Source organism: Phocoena sinus, chromosome 1 (genome assembly GCF_008692025.1).
Source record: "Phocoena sinus isolate mPhoSin1 chromosome 1, mPhoSin1.pri, whole genome shotgun sequence".
NCBI lineage: Eukaryota > Metazoa > Chordata > Mammalia > Artiodactyla > Phocoenidae > Phocoena > Phocoena sinus.
The window spans coordinates 42,472,262-42,496,962 of record NC_045763.1 but is presented as its reverse complement, the minus strand read 5'-3'; the positions used below and the strand labels follow the sequence as shown (position 1 = coordinate 42,496,962).

Genomic DNA, 24,701 nt, shown 5'->3' with positions numbered 1-24,701 from the left:
CCAGGGAAGCCCTCCGTATTTCAACTTTGATATTTTTTTCAAAGATTGTTTTCACTATTATGGATCCCTTGCAGTTCTATATGAATTTGAGGGTCAGCTTTTTCCATTTCTACAAAAAATGCTGTTAGAATTTTGATAGGGATTGCATTGAATCTGTAGATTACTTTGGGTAGTATTGTTCTCTCTCTCTTTTTTAAAACTTTATTTATTTATTTATTTATGGCTGCGTTTGATCTTTGTTGCTGCATGCGGGCTTTCTCTAGTTGCAGCAAGCGGGGGCTACTCTTCGTTGTGGTGCGTGGGCTTCTCACTGCAGTGGCTTCTCTTGTTGCGTAGCATAGAGCCTAGGCACACGGGCTTCAGTAGTTGTGGCACGCGGGCTCAGTTGTTGTGGCTTGCGGGCTCTAGAGCGCAGGCTCAGTAGTTGTGGCGCACGGGCTTAGTTGCTCCGCGGCATGTGGGATCTTCCCAGACCACAGATCAAACCTGTGTCCCCTGCATTGGCAGGTGGATTCTTAATCACTGCATCACCAGGGAAGTCTGTGTTTTCTTAATGATAGTAAGTCTTAGAATTTGTGAATATTTGATGTCTTTTCACTTATTTTAGTTCTTTTAAAATTTCTTTCAGCCACGTTTTGAAGTTTTCACTGTACAAATCTTTCACTTCCTTGGTTAAATTTATTCCTTGATATTTTATTCTTTTGTACCATATCATAAACAGAATTATTTTCTTTCTTTCTTTCTTTTTGGCTGTGTTGGGTCTTCATTGCTGCATGCGGGCCTTCTCTAGTTGTATGGAGCAGGAGCTACTCTTCGTTGCAGTGTGTGGGCATCTCATTGTGGTGGCTTCTCTTGTTGCAGAGCATGGGCTCTAGGCATGTGGGATTCAGTACATGTGGCTTGCAGGCTAGAGTGCAGGCTCAGTAGTTGTGGAGCACAGGCTTAGTTGCTTCGTGGCATGTGGGATCTTCCCGGACCAGGGCTCGAAACTGTCTTCCCTGCATTGGTAGGCGGATTCTGAACCACTGCACCACCAGGGAACCCCCAGAATTATTAACATCCTTTTCAGATTGTTCCTTGCTAGTATATAGAAATATTACTGAATTTTGTGTGTTGATCTTTTATCCTGCAACTTTGCTGAATTTATTATTATTTCTCATAGTTTTTGTTTGTTTTGTGTGTGTGTGTGTGTGTGAATTCCTTAGGATTTTGTATAAGATCGTGTCATCTGGGAATAGGGATATTTTACTTCTATTCCAGTTTCTATGTTTTTAATTTCCTTTTTCTTGCCTAATTGATCTGGCTAGAATTCCCAATATAATGTTGCATAGAAGTGGCAAAAGTGGGCATTCTTATCTTGTTCCTGATCATACGGTAAATAAAGGCTTTTATTCTTTCATGATTGAGTATGATGTTCTGGATTTTTCATAAATGTGTTTTATCATGTTAAAGAAGTTCCCTTTTATTCATAGTTAAGTGTTTTCATCATAAAAGGTTTTTTTTTTTTTTGCGGTAAGCAGGCCTCTCACTGTTCTGGCCTCTCCTGTTGCGGAGCACAGGCTCTGGACGCGCAGGCTCAGCTCCCATGGCTCACGGGCCTAGCCACTCCATGGCATATGGGATCTTCCCGGACCAGGGCACGAACCCATGTCCCCTCCATCTGCAGGCAGACTCTTAACCACTGTGCCACCAGGGAAGCCCAAAAAGGTTGTTTTTTATGTGTTGTATCTTTCTTCCCTGCTCAGTTCCTTCATTTCCGCCATTTGTGTTTGACTTTTTTGTATTGTACTGTTTTGATTCCTTTCTCATTTCTTTTTATGTATAATTTTTGGGTTTTTTTAGTGGTTGCTCTACGAATTACAAGTAACCCCTTCTATTTATAACAATCTAATTTGAATTGATACCAACTTCAAGAGTATACAACTATGCTCCTCTCTTTTTTTCCTTTATGTTGTAATCGCATCTTGCATCTTTATACATTATATGCCCATTAACATCATTTTGTAATTACTATTTTATGCATTTTTCTGTTAAATCATACAGAAAAAAGGAGGAGTTACAAACCGAAAGCACAATAATACTGGCTTTTTTTTTTTTTTATAAATTTATTTATTTATTTTTGGCTGTGTTGGGTCTTTGTTTCTGTGCGAGGGCTTTCTCTAGTTGCGGTGAGCGGGGGCCACTCTTCATCGCGGTGCGCGGGCCTCTCACTATCGTGGCCTCTCTTGTTGCGGAGCACAGGCTCCAGACGCGCAGGCTCAGTAGTTGTGGCTCACGGGCCCAGTTGCTCCGTGGTATGTGGGATCTTCCCAGACCAGGGCTCGAACCCGTGTCCCCTGCATTGGCAGGCGGATTCTCAACCACTGCGCCACCGGGGAAGCCCCAATAATACTGGCTTTTATTGGATGGGCCAAAAGTTTCGTGAGTTTTTGTTCTGTAAGATGGCTCTAGTAGCACTTAGTTGGCTTAATTTCATTTGAAACAATTTTGTTAGATTGTATGTGACAGCTGTCATATCAGTGTGCATTTAAAAAAAGACTTCAAAATTGGTGAATTTTTGTGTAGCCATTTTAATATTGAAGATGGAGGGAAAAAAGCAACATTTTCGGCATATTATGCTTTATTATTTCAGGAAAGGTAAAAACACAACTGAAATGCACAAAAAGATTTATGCAGTATATGGAGAAGGTGCTGCAACTGATCGAATATGTAAAAAGTGGTTTGCGAAGTTACATGATGGAGATTTCTCGCTGGATGATGCTCCATGGTTGGGTAGACTAGTTGAAGTTGATAACAATCAAATGAAAACAATAATTGAGAACAATCAATGTTATATATACCATGCAGGACATAGCCAACATACTCAAAATATCCAAGTCAAATGCTGAAAATCATTTGCACCAGCTTGGTTGTGTGAATCACTTTGATGTTTGGGTTCCACATAAGTTAAGTGAAAAAATCCTTCTTGACCATATTTGTGCATGTGATCCTCTACTGAAACGTAATGAAAGTGTTCTGTTTTTATAACAAATTGTGACAGGCGATGAAAAGTGGGTACTGTACAACAATGTGGAATGGAACAGATCATGGGGCAAGCAAAATGAACCACTGCCAACTACATCAAAAGCTGGTCTTCATCCAAAGAATGTGATGCTGTGAATATGGTGGGATTGGAAGGGAGTCCTCTATTATGAGCTGCTTCTGGAAAACCAAACGATTAATTCCAACAAGTACTACTCCCAATTAGACCAACTGAAAGTGGCACTCTATTAAAAGCATCCAGAATTAGTCAACAAAAAACACCTAATCTTCCAACGAGATAATGCAAGACTGCATGTTTCTTTGATGACCAGGCAAAAACTGTAACAGCTTGGCTGGGAAGTTCTGATTCATCCGCCATATTCACAAGACATTGCACCTTCAGATTTCCATTTATTTCGGTCTTTCCAAAATTCTCTTAATGCAAAAAATTTCAATCCCCTGGAAGACTGTAAAAGTACCTGGAATGGTTCTTTGCTCAGAAAGATAAAAGGTTTTGGGAAGATCGAATTATGGAGTTACCTGAAAAATGGCAGAAGGTAGTGGAACAAAAGGATGAATATGTTGTTCAATAAAGTTCTTGGTGAAAATGAAAAATGTGTCTTTTATTTTTACTTAAAAAACCAAAGGCACTTTTCGGCCCACCCAATATATTTACCTGTGTACTTACGTTTACCAGTGTTATTTATTTCTTTGTGTAGCTTCCAGTGACTGTCTAGTATCTTTTCATTTCTCATTTAGCACTTCTTGTAGCATAGGTCTAGTAGTGACAGACTACTTCAGCTTTTGTTTATCTAGGAGTGTCTTTATTTCTCCTTCAGTTTTTTTTTTGTTGTTCACAGTTTTTGTTTTTCATTTAAAGTATGTTATCCCACTGCCTTATGGCCTTTATAGTTTCTTATGAGAAATTAGCTTTTAATCTTATTGAGGATTCCTTGTACATGAACTACTTTTCTTTTGTTATTTTCAAGATTCTCTTTGGCTTTTGTTAGCTTATCATAATGTGTTTTGGTATGGGTGTCTGTATTTATCCTTCTTGGAACCTATTGAACTTCTTGAATATGTAGTTTCTTGTCTTTTATCAAATTTGGGAAGTTTTCAGCTATTATTTCTTCAAATATTTTTTCTGCTCCTTCTGAGACTCCCTGTTATGCATATGTTGGTACACTTGGTGGGGTCCCATATATCTCTTAGGCTCTGTTCATTTTCCTTCATGCTTCTGAGACTGGATAATTTTAGTTGACCTATCCTCAAGTTCTCTTATCTTTCTTCTGCCTGCCTAAAGTTGCTCTTAAATCCTGTAGCTAATTTTTCATTTCAGTTATTGTACTATTCAGTTCTAGATTTTTTCTGTTGTTTTGTAAAATCTTTATCTCTTTATTGATATTCTCTATTTGTTGACATGTCATCCTTCTGGTTTTCATTAGTTCTTTTTCCATGGTTTCTTTGAGCTCTTTGAGCATATTTAAGATAGTGATTGAAAGTCTTTGTCTAGTAAGTCTGTTGTCTGTTCTTCCATCACAGACAATTTCTACTAATTTCTCCTTTGAATGGACCATACATTTTGTTTCCCTGAATGCCTCACAATTTGGTTTTGAAAAATGGACATTTAAAATATTGCAGTGTGATAACTCTGGAAATCAGATTCTTCTCCATTACTCATGGTTTGTTTTTGGTTCTCTCTACGGGTTTTTATTTTCTGTTTGTTTAGTGACTTTTCTAAACTATTTTTGTAAATTTTTTTCGTCATGAGTGGTTTCTGTCTTAATCTGCTCAGGCTACCATAACAAAATACCAAAGAACATAAATCTATTTGTTCACAGTTCTGAAGGCTGGAAGTCTGAGATCAGGGTGCAAGCATGGTTGGATTCTGGTGAGAACTCTCTTCCTGACTTGCAGATGGCCACTTATCTCTTTGTTCTCACATGGCATTGAGAAAGAGATGAGAGAGCAAGAGCAGCCTCTCTTTGTCTCTTTTTATAAGGGGCACTAATCCCATCCTGAGGGCTCCACTGAGTCCAAGTTCACTCTGCTCGCCACATGACAGGCCAGTAAATTGGGAGACGAGGTGTTGAGACAAGGAATAGCAACTTTATTCGGAAAGCCGACAGACTGAGAAGGTGGCAGAATAATGTCTCAAAATAACCATCTTATTGGGGTCTAGATGCCAGTTTCTTTTATAGAAGAAGGAGAGAGGGAGAGGAGGTGAGGAAGTAAAGTAAAAAGGCCATTTATCTTGCAGAATAGGAGGGGATGTGTTAATTTCTTCTTTTCTGCTGCTGTTCACAGGTGGGCAGGGTCAGATTGTCTCCCTTTGAGCAGAACAAAGGCACTTTAGTTTAACATTCAGGCAGAGGCTCAGGGTTCCCTGAGGCAGGCCATCATGTATGATCATAATAACAAAATCAATGAAAAGCAAAGGTTAAAGTCAAAGAAACAGATACAACATGGAGTCAAAATTGGCTCTTCGCTGTTACACACCTTTATGACCTCATCTAAACCTAATTACCTCCCAAAGGCTCATCTCAATGTATCATCACGCTGGGCCTTAGGGCTTCAACATATAAATTTGAGGGGAGTGGGGGAACATAAACATTTAGTATGTAACAGTGTCTGAAATCTCTTTTTCTTTAGTTGTGGTCTGCTAGTGTTGTGAGAGAGATTTCCTGAACACGTAGAGTAAAAAAGAAAATAAGAAAGAGAAAGAAAGGAAGGAAGAAAATCCTTTCCTAGCCCTTGTAGACTGGCTCTGTGTTGGGGCACTCTAACACTCAGCTAGGCTGTTTAAAACTCTATGTTAGCCTTCACTTCCTGCTTTTGCTGAGCGTAGAGATGAGCCAGTAGTTTTCTGTGAGTAAGTGTCCTGCCTTGGACATATGCATGCCCTTCTAAATTGCCCAAATGTTTTTCAGTGCCCTAATTTCCCAAAGAAACTCACTTTGCAGCTTTTCCTCCAGGTTTTGGACATTTCTGTTGTTTGACTCAACTGTAATATTTTGTCCCAGGTGGCAGTGGAGTTTTCATTTGCCTTAAAGTTTTTTTTTTAAGTTTATTTATTTTTGGCTGCTTTGGGTCTTTGTTGCTGTGTTTGGGCTTTCTCTAGTTGTGGTGAGTGGGGGCTACTCTTCATCGTGGTGCATGGGCTTCTCATTGCAGTGGTTTCTTTTGTTGCGGAGCATGGGCTCTAGGCACACGGACTTCAGTAGTTGCAGCACATGGGCTCAGTAGTTGTGGCATGTGTGTTCAGTAGTTGTGGCACGCAGGCCCTAGAGTGTACAGGCTTCAGTAGTTGCAGCGCGTGGGCTCAGTAGTTGAGACACGTGGGCTGTAGGGCGCTCAGGCTCCAGTAGATGTGGCGTGTGGGCTCAGTGGTTGTGGCTTCCGGGCTCTATAACCCAGGCTCAGTAGTTGTGGGGCATGGGCTTAGTTGCTCCGTGGCATGTGGCATCTTCTCAGACCAGGGATGGAACCCATGTCCCGTGCATTGACAGGCAGATTCTTAACCATTGTGCCAACAGGGAAGCCCCGGCCTTAAAGTAGTTTTGAAGAATTGTCCCCTGCTAGCTACTTTTCTGTCTTAAGTGAGATCCAAGTCGATGAAACAAAGGAGAGTGCCTTCAGTCAGTCCTTCAGGTAGCCTGGTAGGTCACAAGAGACAAACATTCTTTGAGAACAAAGTCTTCTTGGCTACCTCTAGAACCAGGGTCCAGGGTCCAACCATTGGAATGTAGGCTAGTGCATTCAAGACTGCTCTTGAGCCAAGAGTGAGGAAGGGGAAATAAAAATGCCTCAGGGTTTTCATACTGTTTTTACAATAAGTCACCCTTTTCTTGTTTCAGCATTTGCTTGGTTGACCTATAGCTTTGGCTGTTTTCCAGAGTTTTGGCAAATTTGATTCTGACAGTTTTTGCTCAATTTTTTCATGTTTCTATGGAGGGGTGGGCTCTTGGAACTATGTCCTCCACTGTGTTTTGGTTTTTTTTGAAGACAAATGGTGATGTCATTGAAGGAGGCGTACTTTTGCTTGTGCTTTCTGATAATTGCTGCTGTTAGGCTTGCTCTGCACTCCCTGTAGCTTTTCTTTCTGCTTCCTTCTGTGTAACTTCTGCCCCTACCTTAACTGTTCTCAGTAGCTTTAATTAGTACTTTCGAGCCTTTGGTTTATCCTTGTCTTTTCATGTAGCTTAAGATGAAGATTGCATTTTTAAATGTCTTACTTGGGGGCTTCCCTGGTGGCACAGTGGTTGAGAGTCTGCCTGCTAATGCAGGGGACATGGGTTCGAGCCCTGGTCTGGGAAGATCCCACATGCCGAGGAGCAACTGGGCCTCTGAGCCACAACTACTGAGCCTGCGCGTCTGGAGCCTGTGCTCCGCAACAAGAGAGGCTGCGACAGTGAGAGGCCCACGCACCGCGATGAAGAGTGGCCCCCGCTTGCCACAACTAGAGAAACCCCTCGCACAGCAACGAAGACCCAACACAGCAAAAATAAATAAATTAATTAATAAACTCCTACCCTCAACATCTTCTTAAAAAAAAAAAAAAAAAGCCACTACAAACCTGTACAGGAAAGCTATCCAAAGATCACTCATTTAAAAAAAAAAAAAAAAAGTCTTACTTGGTTGCCTTTTGTTGCTTTTTTATGTTATTCAGGGTTCAAACTGTTCCTTTACCCTGCAAAATTCCCTCTTGGTGTTTGTAGTCAACCCCTATTCCCACCTGATAACCCTAGTAATCATTAATATGTCTCCTGTTCTTTTCACTTTGCCTTTCTAGAATGTCATATAAATGGAATCATACAGTGTGTAGCCTTTTGAGTCTCGCTTTAACTTAGCATTTGAGGTTTATCCACATTGTTTTGTGTTGTTAGTAATTTGTTCGTTTTTGTCGCTGACTAGTTTTCTATTGTATGAATGTACAGTTGAAGGCCATTTGGGGTGTGGTCTGTTTTCAGCCATTATAAATAAAGCTGTTAAAAACATTCATGTATAATTTTCATGTGAACATAAGTTTTTATTTCTTTTAGATAAGTACCTAGGAGTGGGATTACTGTGTCATAACTTTCTAAGAAACTGCTAATCTGTTAGCACTGTTTTCCAGAGTGGCTATATCGTTTTGCTTCCTCCTCAACAGTATATGAGAGTTCCAGTTTTTCTGCATCCTTACCATCACTTGATATTGTTTGTATTTTGGGCTTTTGTCACTCTAACATATGGAAATGGTATCTCTCTGTTTGTTTTGCATTTCCCTAATGACTAATGATGTTGAGTGTTTTTCATGTCCTTATTCTCATATGTATATCGTCTTTGGTCAAGTTTCTGTTAAAATCTTTTGCTACTTACAATTTATCTAAACTGAGTTTTGAGAATTTAAAATTCTTATATTCTGGTTATTAGTCCTCTGTTACATGTGTTTTGCAGATATTTTCTCCCAAGCATGTGGCTTGCCTTTTCATTCTCTTAACAGTGTCTTTCGAAGAGCAGTAGTTCTTTTTTTTAAAAGCTTCTCTTTATTAATTCTTTTTTGGCCTCACCACGCAGCTTGTGGGATCCTAGTTTCCCGACCAGGGATCGAACCTGGACCCTTGGCAGTGAAAGTGCGGAGTCCTAACCACTGGACTGCCAGGAAATTTCTGAGTAGTAGTTCTTTTTTTTTCGGTATCTTTTTTTTTTTTCAGTACGCGGGCCTCTCACTGTTGTGGCCTCTCCCATTGTGGAGCACAGGCTCCGGACGCGCAGGCCCAGTGGCCATGGCTCACGGGCCTAGGCGCTCCGCGGCATGTGGGATCTTCCCGGACTGGGGCATGAACCCGTGTCCTCTTCATCGGCAGGCAGACTCTCAACCACTGCGCACCAGGGAAACCCTGAGTAGTAGTTCTTAATAAAGTCCACTTTATCAATTTTTTGGATTGTACTTTTGCTGTTGAATCTAAATGTCACAAAGATTTCCTTCTATGTTTTTTTCTAGAATGGCATTAGAAATTGAATGTCATATATGTAATTAAAAATTTTTTAGTATCCACATTAAGACACGTAAAATGTAAAAGAAACAGGTGAAATTAATTTAAACATTTATGTTGTATTTAAACTAATATATTTTAAATGATCGTTTCAACATTTATTCACTAGAAAAATTATTGAGATACTTTACATTTTTATTTTTGTACTAAGGCCTACACTGGTATGTATTTAATGCAACACATGTTAACTCAGTTGAGCCACATTTCAAGGGCTCATTAGCCATATCTGTCTAGTAGCTACCATATCTGACAGCACAGATCTAGAGGCTTTGTAGTTTTACTTTAGGTTATTTATTTATTTATTTAGGTATGTATGTATTTATTTTCCACTGCGTTTGTAACTAATATAAAACAATTTAAGAAAATAATTCATTCTCGTTTCTCCAATGGCTCTCATCCCTCCCTCTTGCCCGCACAACTCCTGACCTGTTTCCTCAGGGCCAGTTCAAGTATGCACCTGTTCACTGCCATTTTCATAGAAAACAACCAGTGCCAGGGATGTAGGAGAAGAAGGTTGGAAGTGGGCAAGAGTACTGCCCAGGTTCTATCCAAAGGTAGGCCAAGTGGAGATACACAGAGTTCAAACAAAAGGGCTGGTGGCCTCAGAGTGATGTAGTCTAAGTAAAACGGGCTGCAGAGGAGATAGGGTAGGCCCATCAGAGGCTTTAGAGGACATCTCTTGGGCCTGTGTCAAACCCAGAGAAACTGACACTAGAAGAAGAATGGGGAGGGCCAGGGAGGCAGTCTTGTGGAAAGTTTCATAATTCTCCCATGTTGGGAGCTGGGGAAAGTCTAGAGGGTACCAGTGACCTCACTCAATTTGGCAGAAGAATGTACTCAACTGTTGGAAGTCACAAAAATGCTGTGGACACTGAGAAAGGCTACAAGGGGACGTACAGTTTCACAAAGTGCACTGACCACAGACCATAGCAGTGGTGATCATGCTATTGACACACAAATTACAAAACCCCAAAACAGGAAGTGTATAGCCTTTTAGGGAGTAACTCTGTACCAGTCATTTAAAATTGACCCCAGGTCAGACAACCTGATGAGTTTCACAGAGCAAGTGACAACATTGGGGGTAGGGGTTGTGACATATAATGGACTTAAAGCAAGCAGCTAGAAGAAGGGAATGGTAGGAAACTGCTCTCCGGCTCTCAGGAATCAAGGGCAACACTGGGGGCTCGGTGGACAGATGAACAAGAAACAGCACTAGAGAGGTTTCTTGTTCAGCCGTCCATTGGCGAGGGGGAAGAGGATCCAGGAGGCAGTTGAATGGAATAAAGATGGGGTTCTGAAGATGAGGCTCTGGAGGCTGGATCAGAAGAAAGAGTGCACACTGTGCACCAGTGATGAAACACAACTTTAGACCCCACATGGGGGAGGTGGCCATGGGGATAGGTGTCACTGACTGAGGGTGGTAGTTGGAACATCCCCACAGTAGACATCACAGGGCCACAGGGAAGTATATGGCCACTAGGTCACAGAAGGCTCCTTCAAGCCTGGATGGGAAGGCACAGTCTCACAGAGGAGGTCCATGGACTCTGCGTGGTAGAAGGCACAGAGCTCAGTCCTCATATGGACAGTGGACCTTTTTGGCAAAATGCCGGCAGACAGGGTGGTTGAATCTGACTTCCATAACCTGGGGTCCATCCTTGGATGGGCAGGTATAATTTTTTTTTTTTTTTTTTTTTTGCGGTATGCGGGCCTCTCACCATCGCGGCCTTTCCCACTGCAGAGCACAGGCTCCGGACGTGCAGGCCCAGCGACCATGGCCCATGGGCCCAGCCGCTCTGCGGCATTTGGGGTCCTCCTGGACCGGGGCACGAAACCATGTCCCCTGCATCGGCAGGTGGACTCCTAACACCTGTGCCACCGGGGAAGCGCTGGGCAGGTATTCTTGATAAGAGACCAGCTCTTGAGGCTTTGAGGATTTCTCCGCTCTTTGTGTAAGCCTCCCTGGAGGGATCTCCATGGCCTGGTCCAGGAAAAGGAAGTTTAGCATTAGCCCCTCCACCAACTGTGACCATATGAGCCAGATTTGGAGCTCAGCCCTCCCCAAATTCGGCCTCTGCTCCAGGGAAGAGGTGGGAGACTCAGCAGTGGTAGAATCATTGGTCCTCTTGACCCTGGAGGACCTCTGTGAAGAGCTGATTTGGCGTCACCAGGGTTTCCATTGGTCATGGTGGGAGGGCCCAGGAGGCTGGGTGGTCCGATGGGACTTTCATCCCTCTCCAGTGTCTTCCTGTTCTGGCAGTGGGGGCTGCTGCTGACTCTGCTTCTTGCACTTCAGCATTGTGGTTGTGGCAATGGCTGCAGCGGGGTTTTCGTCTGTTATTATTTTGAGTTAATTTTTGTATAAAGTACAAAGTACGGATTGAAGTTCATTTTTAACACATGGCTGTCCATCAGAAGCTCTTAATAAAGTTGTTCTGGGCAGTTAGAGATATAGAGATCATCCTGGGCTCCAGAGCTCAACATTTAAACATATTATATTACTTTATTGTCTTTTATTTCAGTGTAATGTAAATTTACATTGTAATTAACAATTTTCAAACCGTCTGTGTAAAATGCTTAGAAGTTTTAGGCATTTAGTGTATTGGCTTTATTCATATACCTATTCAAACTTAAATTACACTTACGCTGTTTATTTTTTTTAACACTAATTAACCTCTCCACTCCCAAAATCCTATCTAAAATTCTTGCTTTGTTTTTAGGCATGTACTGGCATTGAAAACATTGATGAAGCTATTACGTTGCTTGAACAAAATAATTGGGACTTAGTGGTAAGTACTTTCTTTTTTCTTTTTTCAGCTTTATTGAGATGTGCTTGACATATAAGATTGTGTAAGTTTAAGGTGTACATCGTGATGATTTGATATACATATGTATTGCAAACTGATAGCCACAGAAAGGTTAGTTAGCACATTCATCACCTCACGTAGTTCTTTTTTTTTTTTTTTGGTGGGAACTTTTAAGATTACTCTTTTAGCAACTTTCAAGTATATAATGAGGTATTGTTTAACTATAGTTACTATGCTGTACATTGGATCCCCAGAACTTATTCATCTTATAACTGGAAGTTTTGTACCTTTTGACCACCTTTACTCATTCTCCACCCACACCTGCCAACTACCAGTTTACTCTGGTAAACTTATGATTCTTATGATTTGGTTTTCTTTTTAGATTACTCATATAAGTCAGATCATGCAGTATTTGTCTTTCGCTGTATGACTTATTTCAAGTACTTTTTTCTTTATATGACAAGTAATGAAATTCTATGTATTCTTGAATGTCTTTAACATTCCTTATAGGTAGTTCAGTATACCATACATAGTCTGTCTATAATTCTAATCTGAAAGACTAAAATCTAAATGTCGTATTTTTAATATGAAGTTCCTATTTAGTTTAGTATTAGATTAATAAATTATTATGAAATCTTAGGTAATTTATTTTTAAACTTCTCTTCTCTGAATGTATATTAAGGTTTGTCTTCCCGTGTAGTATTGTGGTGGAGATTGGAAGGAGAGAAAAATCAGACTTGTTTGAATGTCTGCATAACTCTACTTGGTGTTTCTCCTTCATTTCTTGGGGTGGGGGTGGGGAGTCTCACTGATGATTACTCCTTTCTAAAGCTGTTAAAGAAGTGGCATTCTGGGCTTCCCTGGTGGCGCAGTGGTTGAGAGTCCGCCTGCCAATGCAGGGGACATGGGTTCGTGCCCCGGTCCGGAAGATCCCACATGCCGTGGAGCGGCTGGGCCCGTGAGCCATGGCCGCTGAGCCTGTGGGTCTGGAGCCTGTGCTCCGCAACAGGAGAGGGCACAACAGTGAGAGGCCCGCGTACCGGAAGTGGCATTCTGCTGTGGCTTTCCTTATGAACTTCAGGCAGTTTATTATAGAAGTGGTTTAGTTTTTTTAAGGGGGGGTGGGCAGTAACTCAAAAGGCAAGGCCCAGCACAGCACAGCACTGCACATTGATAAAACTGTAATTTATTTACAATTGCAAAGCAAACTAAAAATAAATTGTACAACAGTACAGGAACAGTATTGGTTGTGTTAGGATGACACAGAGGTCTCTCCATACCTTTGAAATCCGAAAAACGTCTAAATTAGAATTTTGAAGAAGTGCTAATTTTTGAAAGTCACAACTCAAGGTGTATAATTATAGAGCTGAGATTAGTCCTGTAGGTATATTCAAGTCCATACATGGATTTACATAATCAACTGTTAATAAGCTATTTGTTTTGTGTAGATTTACCACTATTAATTTTTAAATTCAAAATATAAAAAAACTATTTACAGCTTGTAAAAGTAATAACTCATTATAGAAAAATGAGAAAATGTATAAATTTACAAAGAATAAATAGTAATCACCTTTAATTCCATCACTTAGAGATAGTTATTGTTTAACATTTTTGGGTATATTATTTCAGAATGTTTTCTCTTAATTATATGATTAAAATTTAAAAAATACAAATTAGATTGTTCTATTCCTGTCCTTTTGTAATCTGCCCTTTTCACTTAACAACCTATCATGAATGTCTTTCTATCCAAGTAAATGTGGCATATATCATTCTTTTTTTTTTTTTTGCGGTACGCGGGCCTCTCACTGTTGTGGCCTCTCCCGTTGCGGAGCACAGGCTCCGGATGCGCAGGCTCGGTGGCCATGGCTCACGGGCCCAGCCGCTCCATGGCATGTGGGATCTTCCCAGACTGGGGCACGAACCCGTGTCCCCTGCATCGGCAGGCGGACTCTCAACCACTGCGCCACCAGGGAAGCCCCATCATTCTTTTTAATGTTTAATGTTTGGATGGTACTTCATGGTATGGTTGTGGCATAATAATTTTACCATTCAGTCCTATGCTGTTAGACATTTAGAGTTTTTGTGGTATTTTGGAGTTATACACATTAGAGGACATTCTTGTACATTCATCCTTGCTTACTTAACCTATTGTTTTCCTAGAAGACATTGAATAAATTCAATTAATAATTGAGTTTCTGGGTCAAACTGTATACATATTTTTAGGTTTTTGGATACTTATATTGCCTTCCAGGATGGTTGCACTAATTTAAATTTCTACCAACTATATAAATTTTTTAAATTGCCTGTTTCATTAAACCAGTGCTATCTTATTTTTTTGTGTTGTGGCACTTGTCAAAATTTACATATATTTGTATGGCCTGACTTCAAATCCATCCTTTTATCACTGTGTTATTCTCTTAACAAAGCACAGTATAGTGACATATTCCTGATTTCTGTGTGGGGGAAGGGGTAGCAACTTATTTGGAATGATATCACAAGGTTTCTTGTCTTGAAACTTCTTTTGCAATAGCAAGAACATTGCTTTATGTAGTATGTATATTCTTAGGCTCTCTCTTGGAGAGGCTGATGCAGATTATTGGTTGAGGTTAAAAATCCCACCAAGCCACTCTTGCATGGTGCTGATGAGAGATATATGGGCTGGAGTAAAGGGAGGTTGTAGACTAGGAGTAATGGACTACAAGTATCTGAAGTGAGAATTACCATTTTGGGGGGATGCATATAAGTTCTTTCCTTATCTGCTTTCTATTGGTCCATGTTCATTCGTTTTGAAGGTTAAACATTTATTGGTTCTGGATATTTTCTCAGTACAATAACCTATCTACAGTATTGCAAGAAGATAATTTTTCCCAGATAGTGTTAAATAATTGAATGGTACAGGTATTCTCCAACTGTTTCTGAGTTATTTGATTTTGGAAAAATATTAAAATAGCACTTGAGCTAAAAACACTGGTGCTATATTTTTGCAGAAATGCAATCTTATCCTGTGTTGGGCCCAAGTAAAATCATCAGGCTATTTTTCACAGTCTTAAACTTCAACTTTCTTTTGAAATATATGTCCTAGCTGGCTTTTCTTGTAAAGAATGCACTTTTATCCACAGTAAACATTTGCTGTGTGGTGTAAGTATCTTGCTTTATAAAATTTCTCACTTCCCTTGTTCTTATACAGCACTCATTTTACATTGTGGGTTTTAAAAAATAAAGCAAGTATTTTGAATAACCCATTACTAATTCAAACTTTCCTTAGGATCATGGAACTTTTTATATGGTGTTTTTTATATTTTGCCTGTGCATTATATTTTGTGTTTGTAAATTATAATTATCACTGCTTTGTATTTTATGGGCCTTGTGGAACAGTTTGCATAGTTTGAGTTTTTAACTTAGGACATGTCTGTATTTAAAATTTTCTGTACATATCAGTTAGACTTCTGCAGTGTTTTTGTGCATATTTTGCTACAGATGTGTAGAGGAATGTGAGTTAGGCATCACAATTCCAGATTGTGATGAATTAAACAAAGTCCAATAACAGAAAACTCATTCTGTCTGTACTGAATGCTTACAGTATACCCAGATTTATGCTAGATACAGTGAAAGCTTAAAAACATGTTAACACTATATGGTGTCTGACTTTGAGAAGTGTACTGAAAAATTGATAAGACAGGTGGTCTCTTATACATGTATATTATACTCAGAAATGGGAATAACTTCCTGAAAAAGTAATGATTGCAAATATTTTTGCTGTTTTATAGATTTAGACACACAGATAAAAAAGTGTTCTATATGAAAATATAGCCCAGTCCCAGCAACTTTAGTCGTTAGTCTTTCCGTGATACTGTACATTATTTTCATTATATAACTATCCACAGAGCAGTGCTTCCAAACCCTATGTTTTAAGTACCCTACAATTGACTACTTATTTTGGGGCAACTGCAGTTCGGGTTATAAATGCTAAATTCTGAAAACAAAATAACATGAACTTTAATACTATTGGTAAGCATCTTGGGATACTGATTTACTTGACATGAATCCTTCCCATACCCCCATCTTTTTCAGACTTTCATTTTTCACATTGTCCTGCACTTTTAGTTAGGAGATTAATGTCATTGCAGTTGATTACTTCATTGCAGGCAAGTATTTTCAATATACATCCAGAAAGATGTACCTGAGGGAGAATTATTAACAGTCAGAATCTTTTACCGAAGGATTGCCTTCTTACATGGAAGCATGCTACATCATCACTGTATATTATAAATTATAAATCTGGGCTCCAGAATTGACTCACTGCTCATTTTCTGTTTTCAGTATAGAAGAATTTGGGCCAGTGGAGAATAGAAATCTGTTCAGCTCGTGTTAATTTTGAATAATCAAAGTGTGAGGCAGCTAACTCTAGTGGTGAACCCATTGCATTCATCTTGAATCAGGAGCCCTGGCTTATCAAAGCCCTTGTCATTATTTTATTGAGTATGGCCTAGCCTAAGTTACTTCTCACTGAACGTCATATAAAATAAGGGGTTTGGGCTAGTTTATATTCAAGATCCCTGATACATGAAATATTTATGAAGAATCTATTTATGTCCTTATTTCTTTTAATATTCTACAAAAGCAGTCAATTATGAATAGTAATACAAGTAAACATTTTAATGGAATTTTATAACTTTGAAACACTTGTATGTATACCATTTTGATTAATTCTTTGAACAACTTTATGACGTAGATAATGGCCAGACAAGATGCTGTGCTATTTGTTTCATGGAAGGTCTGTATATATGAAACTCCTTCAATAAATTAAAATTTCCAGTAAGCTCTAGGAGATCCAGGGAAGGCTATTTGATGTACACTTGATAACCCAGTGCTAAGTGAAATAAAGTACAAGTAAACATTAACCTAGCCATACTACATTTTAAGTACTCTGTGCTCTTGGGAAATGATTTTTGAACTTTGCACTCAATTTCTGCTCTGATTTGCTGCCTGAGGTGACATAGCTGCTCTGCTGAAGAAAGACTCTGTTCAGAATGCTTGTATTTATCTTTAACTGCATGTCCCAACTTAGGGCAAAAATGAAACAAATAAGCCTATCCAATTTTGTATTGTTACTGAATTTCTAGTCTTCAAAGATAGTTTTGTATTAATAGAAGCTTATAATAAAGTCAGTAACTCTGAAGAGTCAAACCCAAGGAAAATTATGCACATAATCTGTCTCATTTTGAGATTCATTGAGGTGCTCTGAGACATTTCCATTCCACCAGTTTTCACTTTTGAAGAAACGTGTTTTAATACTTACCCTAAAATGCCTTAGAACAATTTCTTCTACTACTCTACTCAGGATGTGGCTATAGAGTTCCTCGAATGTGCATTGCTTTGCTATCAATACTTTATATAGTGTTATGAACACCTGCAGTTTTATGAATGAACTAGTCTAACCAGTGACATAATGAGTCTCTGTCGTCAGAAAGCAGCCAGACATTGAGTGCTGCCCTTCATCAATGGCCATTAGACACTGGCTTATATTTGCACAGATCTTTGCTGTGACAAAAGAGATGTTACTGTGAAGGAGTATCTCATCGTATCAATTTCTCCTCTTTTGCTATAGTCTTCTTTGTTTCCCTTGTTTTCAAAGGACTGTAAGCCCCTTAAAATGCTACAGAAGTTTTCAGTTTCTCAGTTTGTAGTTTGGCCATCATCCGTCCTCCTCTACCATCTCTCCTTTTATTGAGGGTCTACTTTGTGCTAGGTATCATGTCAAATGATTTACCTACATTATTTCATTGAATCTTCACAGCAGTCCCCAAAGGTGGTTAGGTAGATATTATCCTTATTTTACAGATGAGAAACTGAGGCCTGGTGATTTAAGTAAATTGTTCATGCTCACTTAGCTGATAAGGGGTAAAACTGTGATTTTGAACCCAGGTCTTTCCATAAAAATTTTAGTAGCTTTAAAATTGTAGTTTAAGGTTATTAAATTTTCCATACCCAGTGTGTTATTCTTTTCTGAATTCCTATACTTCTCTTTCTACCACTCACAACTAATTTCACATTGTCAAGTGAAAGAGCTTTTGCTATAGTTACATAATGGTACTTTAAATATATTTATTCTTTGCTTTCAAATAGATTCTAAGATTCTAGAGGAAAGGAATTATGTTTCTTATTAATTTTGTCTTGGCACATGGTAGTTGCTTAATAAAACATCTGACTGATTTTATTATTAGCATACTTACTTTTAAATCTATTTTCCATTTCCATTATTTGGATATTTGAAAAGTCTTTGCTATTAAGACTCATGACTCTTACTGCTGTCAGTCTTCCTTATCTGGCAAACATAAGATTTGAGGAAAGAGGGAGGCCCAGATACACAAGGAATAGGATTGGGCTGATTTCATTATCTCATGGATAGAATTTAGATGGTTTCTTCCTGTTGTAGCTTTTTGAGAAATATTATTCACAAATAAATCCTTTTCTTTGCAATTTTTTTCTTGGCATCTCAAAAAAAATTTTTTTTTTTCCTCTCCTGTTTATTTCCTCTCCTGTTTATTTTTTTTCCTCTCCTGTTTATTTTTTTTTTTTTCCTCTCCTGTTTATTTCTGGTTGTACCATTCTACTCTAAAGAAAGCTCATCATATCCAACCTATTTGAAATTTTTCATCAGTTCTGCCTCTCAGGAGAAAACTAAGTGTGATAAAAGAATGCTGTTGGGCTTCCCTGGTGGCGCAGTGGTTGGGAGTCCACCTGCCGATGCAGGAGATGCGGGTTCGTGCCCCGGTCTGGGAATATCCCACATGCCGCAGAGTGGCTAGGCCCGTGAGCAATGGCCGCTGAGCCTGCGCGTCCGGAGCCTGTGCTCCGCAACGGGAGAGGCCACAACAGTGAGAGGCCCGCATACCACAAAAAAAAAAAAAAAGAAAGAATGCTATTGCTTAATGTATAATTAAGTGGGTATGAAAGAATTGTTTTCTCCCTTTCAAAGGAAAACTTAAGTTTTTACAAACATGAAGTTCTCAGTTTACTAAACTTACAGTTGGTGGTTCACATTATCAAATCAAAACTCTTTGAGGTCCACATTTTTCCCCAGACTGCAACTTGACTTTCTGCTTATTTTTTCATTGGTTTTTGCTTCATATGTTGTTACTTTTCCTTTGAATATAATCTAGTTCTAGAATTACTTTATTGCATGAACCAAACATCTCCTCTTTTATAAAACCTATGGTAGATAATAGTTCAGAGGCTTTAAGACCTAGTAGGAATGTGGTGTGTTAATCCCCTACCAGGAAGTGATATGCCCATTGTTAAATGGAATTTGGAAATGTGGCTAATGTTTATTGATTTCTAGTACTGCTTATCTGACCTGTGCTTCAGAGCACAGTTAAACTTTTTAAATGAAATATGTAGTAAGTTAGGAGTCCCTTACTGCTATGAAACTAAACTTAAGGCTTTATGCTAATTCTGAAAGAAGTAGTATATGCTACTTATGATTTGAACATTTAAAAGAAAATAAAAATTTCAGTGGTTTTGTTTTTAAAATTGTTCAGTTTAAGTAGATTTAGTTTGATCTTGATATTTTATAAAACTTGCTAACCTACTAGTCAACTTGATTTTAAAAATGGGTTTTTTTTTCAACAATTTGCCTCGATATGATATTTAACTAATTTATTTCTATTCCTGGAAGTGGTTTAAACAAAATACCATTGCAGCAAAATCAGTGGTTTAGTGGTTACACCTGTAAATGTGATGACTTGCAGTTCTTCCTGCTGGTTTCAAGGATCAGCTGACAATAAACCAGTGTGTGCTTGGAAAAGAAAAAATAATATGGCATTTAAAATTCCTACTTTTACAACTTTATACTGTTAATTTTTAATAATTTGCTACTTAATGATAATATAATTTTTTCAAAAATTTAGTTGTATTTCTATCTTTAAGTAAAATGGTACTTAAAATGTTCACATAAGAACATTTATATTTCCTTCCTGTATATCCCGAGGTTCTCGTTTTCTTCATCCCCTCTTATTTATTTTTCTTATTAAAAATTTTTTTTTCTAGGTGAGTATGCTTAAGATCTACTCTTAACTTCATTCTAATAATCTATTTTTGTGTTTTGTTGTTTGGTTTAGGTTTTTTTTAACTTGATGTTTTAGTAATATTTTAATTATATATTTTGGGGTCCTCATCTAATACTTCTTTCTTTCTTGTGGATGGATTTCTCTCAAACACAGACTTGCTCTATGTCTTTAAAAAAATCATAGCCAAGTTTAAAATCTCTCTCCATGGTAAATAGTGATAAACATAGTTTCATAGTTCTTCACATACCAAGGCACTCTAAGATTAACTATGCTCTGTCTATATCCATTTTAGTTACAGGAAACTGAACAGTGGAGTTGTTCTTTGAATGCCGCTGTTACAGAATTTGGGCCATCTTTCTTAGCTTAATGTTGAAAGCCCTCTACCATTTAACACTGCCTCTTCATTATGAGTGAGTTTCCATAACTCTGGAGCCTGTATGAATTAATACAGCCAAACTAGCCTATAACGTGCCATATGTATTCCTACTGCCAAGCTTTTGCTTCTAGATCTCCCATGAATTTTTTCCCCTCTTCCTTGCTGACCATCTAGATGTTATCCTTCCTTTAAGGCTCACCTGAAGCCTAATCCCCTCTATTCCCTAACAGCCTCTTCTCTCAGCAGGGGCACCTGTCTCTGAAGCTTCGTATCCTTGTTGTGGTACTACTCTTATAACACTTAGCTTTTACTGTATTATTCCCCTTCCCTTCACCCCAACACATGCTTCACGTGTGGCGCGTGCACACACACACACTGAAAGAGAATGTGAAATAATTGTTTAAAGAATTAAAATTTACACATCCAGTTAGGATGTGTAAGGAAGTTATATGGATAAGCATACACTTTTATAGATGTAGCTGGGAAAATGTATTACATGATACCTTTAATAAATCCTTGGCTAGTAGCTGTGTAGAAGAGGTCTTTGAGAATATCCTAGTCCTTATTTATTGCCACATTATTACCTACGTGTTAGCATTTTGACTTTGTTATTTTTAAACCAGGAAGTTTATTATTTTTTTCTTAATGTCAAAATTGAGATATAGCCTGTATTTTAGGTACACCACAAATCTAATAGCACTCTCACAAATTCTAGGCTTGAATTCTGGGATTTTTTTTCTTAGTAACTGATTTAATGTATAGAGGATGAATTTTTAAAAATGTATAATGACTGATAACAGTGTGTGTAAAATATGAGAATGTCTAAAAATGCTAGGCATTTACAGAAGAGTTGCAAAATAATGCAGGGTTCTTGATACACTTCATCAAACTTCTAATGTTAACAACTTGCATAATTACAGTATAATTGATATAGTACTATTGGTAATTTTGGTATAATACTATTACAACAGTACTGTTGTACTATTGGTACAATACTATTAACTAAACAACAGACCTTATTTGAACATCACTAGATATTCTATTAATGTACTTTTTTTGGTTCAAAATCTGATCTCAGATCCACAATGCATTTAGTTTTCATGTCTCCCTAGCCTCCTCCAATCTGTGATTTAAAAAAATTTTTTTTTAAAATTTATATTTTATTTATTTATTTTTGGCTGCATTGGGTCTTCATTGTTGTGTACGGGCTTTCTCTAGTTGCTGTGAGTGGGGGCTACTCTTTGCTGCAGTGCACTTGCTTCTCATTGTGGTGGCTTCTCTTGTTGCGGAGCACGGGCTCTAGGCGCGCGAGTTTCAGTAGTTCTGGAACACAGGCTCAGTAGTTGTGGTACATAGGCTTAGTTGCTCCGTGGCATGTGGGATCTTCCCAGACCAGGGATCAAACCCGTGGCCCCTGCATTGTCAGGCGGATTCTTAACCACTGCGCCACTGTGATTTTATTCCTCAGCTGTTCTTTGCTTCATGACCATGACACTTTTGGAGACCACAACACTTCAGGTATTGTGTAGCACATTCCTGAGTTTAGATTTGTATGATGTTTTCTCATGATAGACTGAGCTTATACATTCTTGGCAAGACTACCACAGATGTAATTTTGTGCCTTTCTCAGTATAACAAGAGGTACATGATGTTAATATGTCTTGGGCTTCCCTGGTGGCGCAGTGGTTAAGAATCTGCCTGCCAATGCAGGGGACACAGGTTTGAGTACTGGTCCGGGAAGGTCCCACATGCCACGGAGCAGCTAAGCCCGTGTACCACAACTACTGAGCCTGTGCTGTAGAGCCCGTGAGCCACAACTGCTGAAGCCCACACGCCTAGAGCCTGTGCTCCGCAACAAGAGAAGCCACTGCAAAGAGAAGCCCGTGCACCACCTGGAAGAGTAGCCCCTGCTCACTGCAACTAGAGAAAGCCTGTGTGCAGCAATGAAGACCCAACGCGGCCATAAATATATGAATGAATGAATGTCTTATTATTCGTGATGTTAATTTTGACACTTGGTTAAGATGATGTCTCCCTGGTTTCTCCCTCTTTGTAATTAGTAAATATCTTGTGAGGAGATACATTGAGACAACACAAATATCCGTTTGTTTTTTTTTTAATTAATTAATTTTTGGCAGTGTTGGGTCTTCGTTGCTGCGTGCAGGCTTTCTCTAGTTGTGGCGAGCAGGGGCTGCTCTTTGTTGCGGTGCACGGGCTGCTCATTGTGGTGGCTTTTCTTGTTGCAGAGCACGGGCTCTAGGCATGTGGGCTTCAGTAATTGTGACACACGGGCTCAGTAGTTGTGGCTTGTAGGCTCTGGAGTGCAGGCTTAGTAGTTGTGGTGCATGGGCTTAGCTGCTCTGTGGCATGTGGGACCTTCCCGGACCAGGGCTCGAACCTGTGTCCCCTGCATTGACAGGCAGATTCTTAGTCACTGCGCCACCAGGGAAGTCCCCAAATATCCTGTTTTTCATTAAACTTTTGCTCACTAATTTTTTGTCCTCTATTGATTTATCATTATACCTCTTTTGAAATTTTGTTTTTAGTAGTTGTCCTAGGTTTTAAAATATATTTTTTCAACCATCCAAATCTACATTTAAATAATAATATACTGCTTCATATGTAGTGTGATGGCCCTACAGCATTGTATTTCCAATTCTTCTCACCCATGTTTTGTACTATTGTCATGTATTTTAGTTTCCCATATGCTGTAAAACACAATATGTTGCTACTGTTTTTCTTCAGATAGTTATCTTTTAAAGCAATAAAATATAAGATGAAATCATTATATTCATTTTATTTTACTTTGTTTTATTTCTTTGTGTAGGTTTAAGTTTTTTTCTGGTATCATATTCCTCCTGCCTTAACTACTTCCTTTAATATTTCTTGTAGAGTAGGTTTTCTGGCAATATATTCTCACAAGTTTTTGTTTGTCTGAGAAAGTTTTTATTGTGTCTTCATTTTTGAAAGATGCTTTCAATGGATATGGAATTCCGGATTGACATTGTTTTTGTTTTTTTTTTCCTCCAGCACTTTAAAGATGTCATGCTGTTATTTTCTAGCTTGCATGGTCTCTGGAGAGAAGTCTGCTGCTATTTTCATAGTTATTCTTCTGTATGTAATGTCTTTTTCCTCTCCTCTGGCTGTCTTCAAGATTTTCTCTTTGTGTTTGTTTTTCAGCGGTTTGGCTGTGATCTACCCAGGTGTGTGTATGTGTATGTGTATGTGTATGTGTAGCTTAGATGTTCTTAGATCTGTGACTTTGAAGATTCTTTTTTCTTTTTAATTGGGACTAAATTCATGTACATATAGCTAACCATTTTAAAGTATATAGTTCAGTGGTATAAATACCACTGTGTATTCCATGGGATTTTATTCCATTACATATAAATACCATTGTGTATTCACAATGTTGTGCAACCACCAGCTCTCTTTAGTTGGTTTTGAAAATTGTTGGTTATTATTTTTTCCTGCTTTTTCTCTCTTCTCCTTCTGTGTTTCATATATTAAAAAGTTTGATTTTGTCTACAGCTCTTGAATGCTCTGTTCTGTTTTTTCCCCACTTTTTTTTTCAAAAATGTGTTTCAGTTTGAGTAGTTTCTATAGACCTGTCTTCAAGTTCACTGATTCTTTCCCTATGTCAGTTTTACTGATAAGCTTATTGAAGACATTCTTCATCTCTGTTACTGTAGTTCTTTTTTTTTTTCTAACGTAGTCTCTCTCTCTCTCTTTCTCTCTCTGCTGAAATTACCCATCTGGCCTTATCTGTTGGCCATTTTTCCCATTAGAGCATTTAATATTTTAATCACAGTCATTTAAAATTACCTGTCAGAGATAAACCCATGCACATATGGACACCTTATCTTTGATAAAGGAGGCAGGAATGTACAGTGGAGAAAGGACAGCCTCTTCAATAAATGGTGCTGGGAAAACTGGACAGGTACATGTAAAAGTATGAGATTAGATCATTCCCTGACACCATACACAAAAATAAGCTCAAAATGGATTAAAGACCTAAATGTAAGGCCAGAAACTATCAAACTCTTAGAGGAAAACATAGGCAGAACACTCTATGACATAAATCACAGCAAGATCCTTTCTGACCCACCTCCTAGAGTAATGGAAATAAAAACAAAAATAAACAAATGGGACCTAATGAAACTTCAAAGCTTTTGCACAGCAAAGGAAACCATAATCAAGACCAAAAGACAACTCTCAGAATGGGAGAAAACATTTGCAAATGAAGCAACTGACAAAGGATTAATCTCCAAAATTTACAAGCAGCTCATGCAGCTCAATAACAAAAAAACAAACAACCCCATCCAAAAATGGGCAGAAGACCTAAATAGACATTTCTCCAAAGAAGATATACAGAATGCCAACAAACACATGAAAG

The 24,701-nt window shown here is 38.6% G+C and overlaps 1 protein-coding gene across 1 annotated transcript in view; it reads left to right on the top strand.

The window, feature by feature from the left end:
• FAF1 (Fas associated factor 1) overlaps window positions 1-24,701 on the top strand; it is a 492,565-nt gene that overhangs the window by 84,425 nt on the left and 383,439 nt on the right. The window contains exon 2 of the mRNA XM_032640813.1: window positions 11,774-11,842. Within this exon, the coding sequence (XP_032496704.1) occupies window positions 11,774-11,842 (69 nt within the window). The remainder of the gene's footprint in view (window positions 1-11,773; window positions 11,843-24,701) is intronic.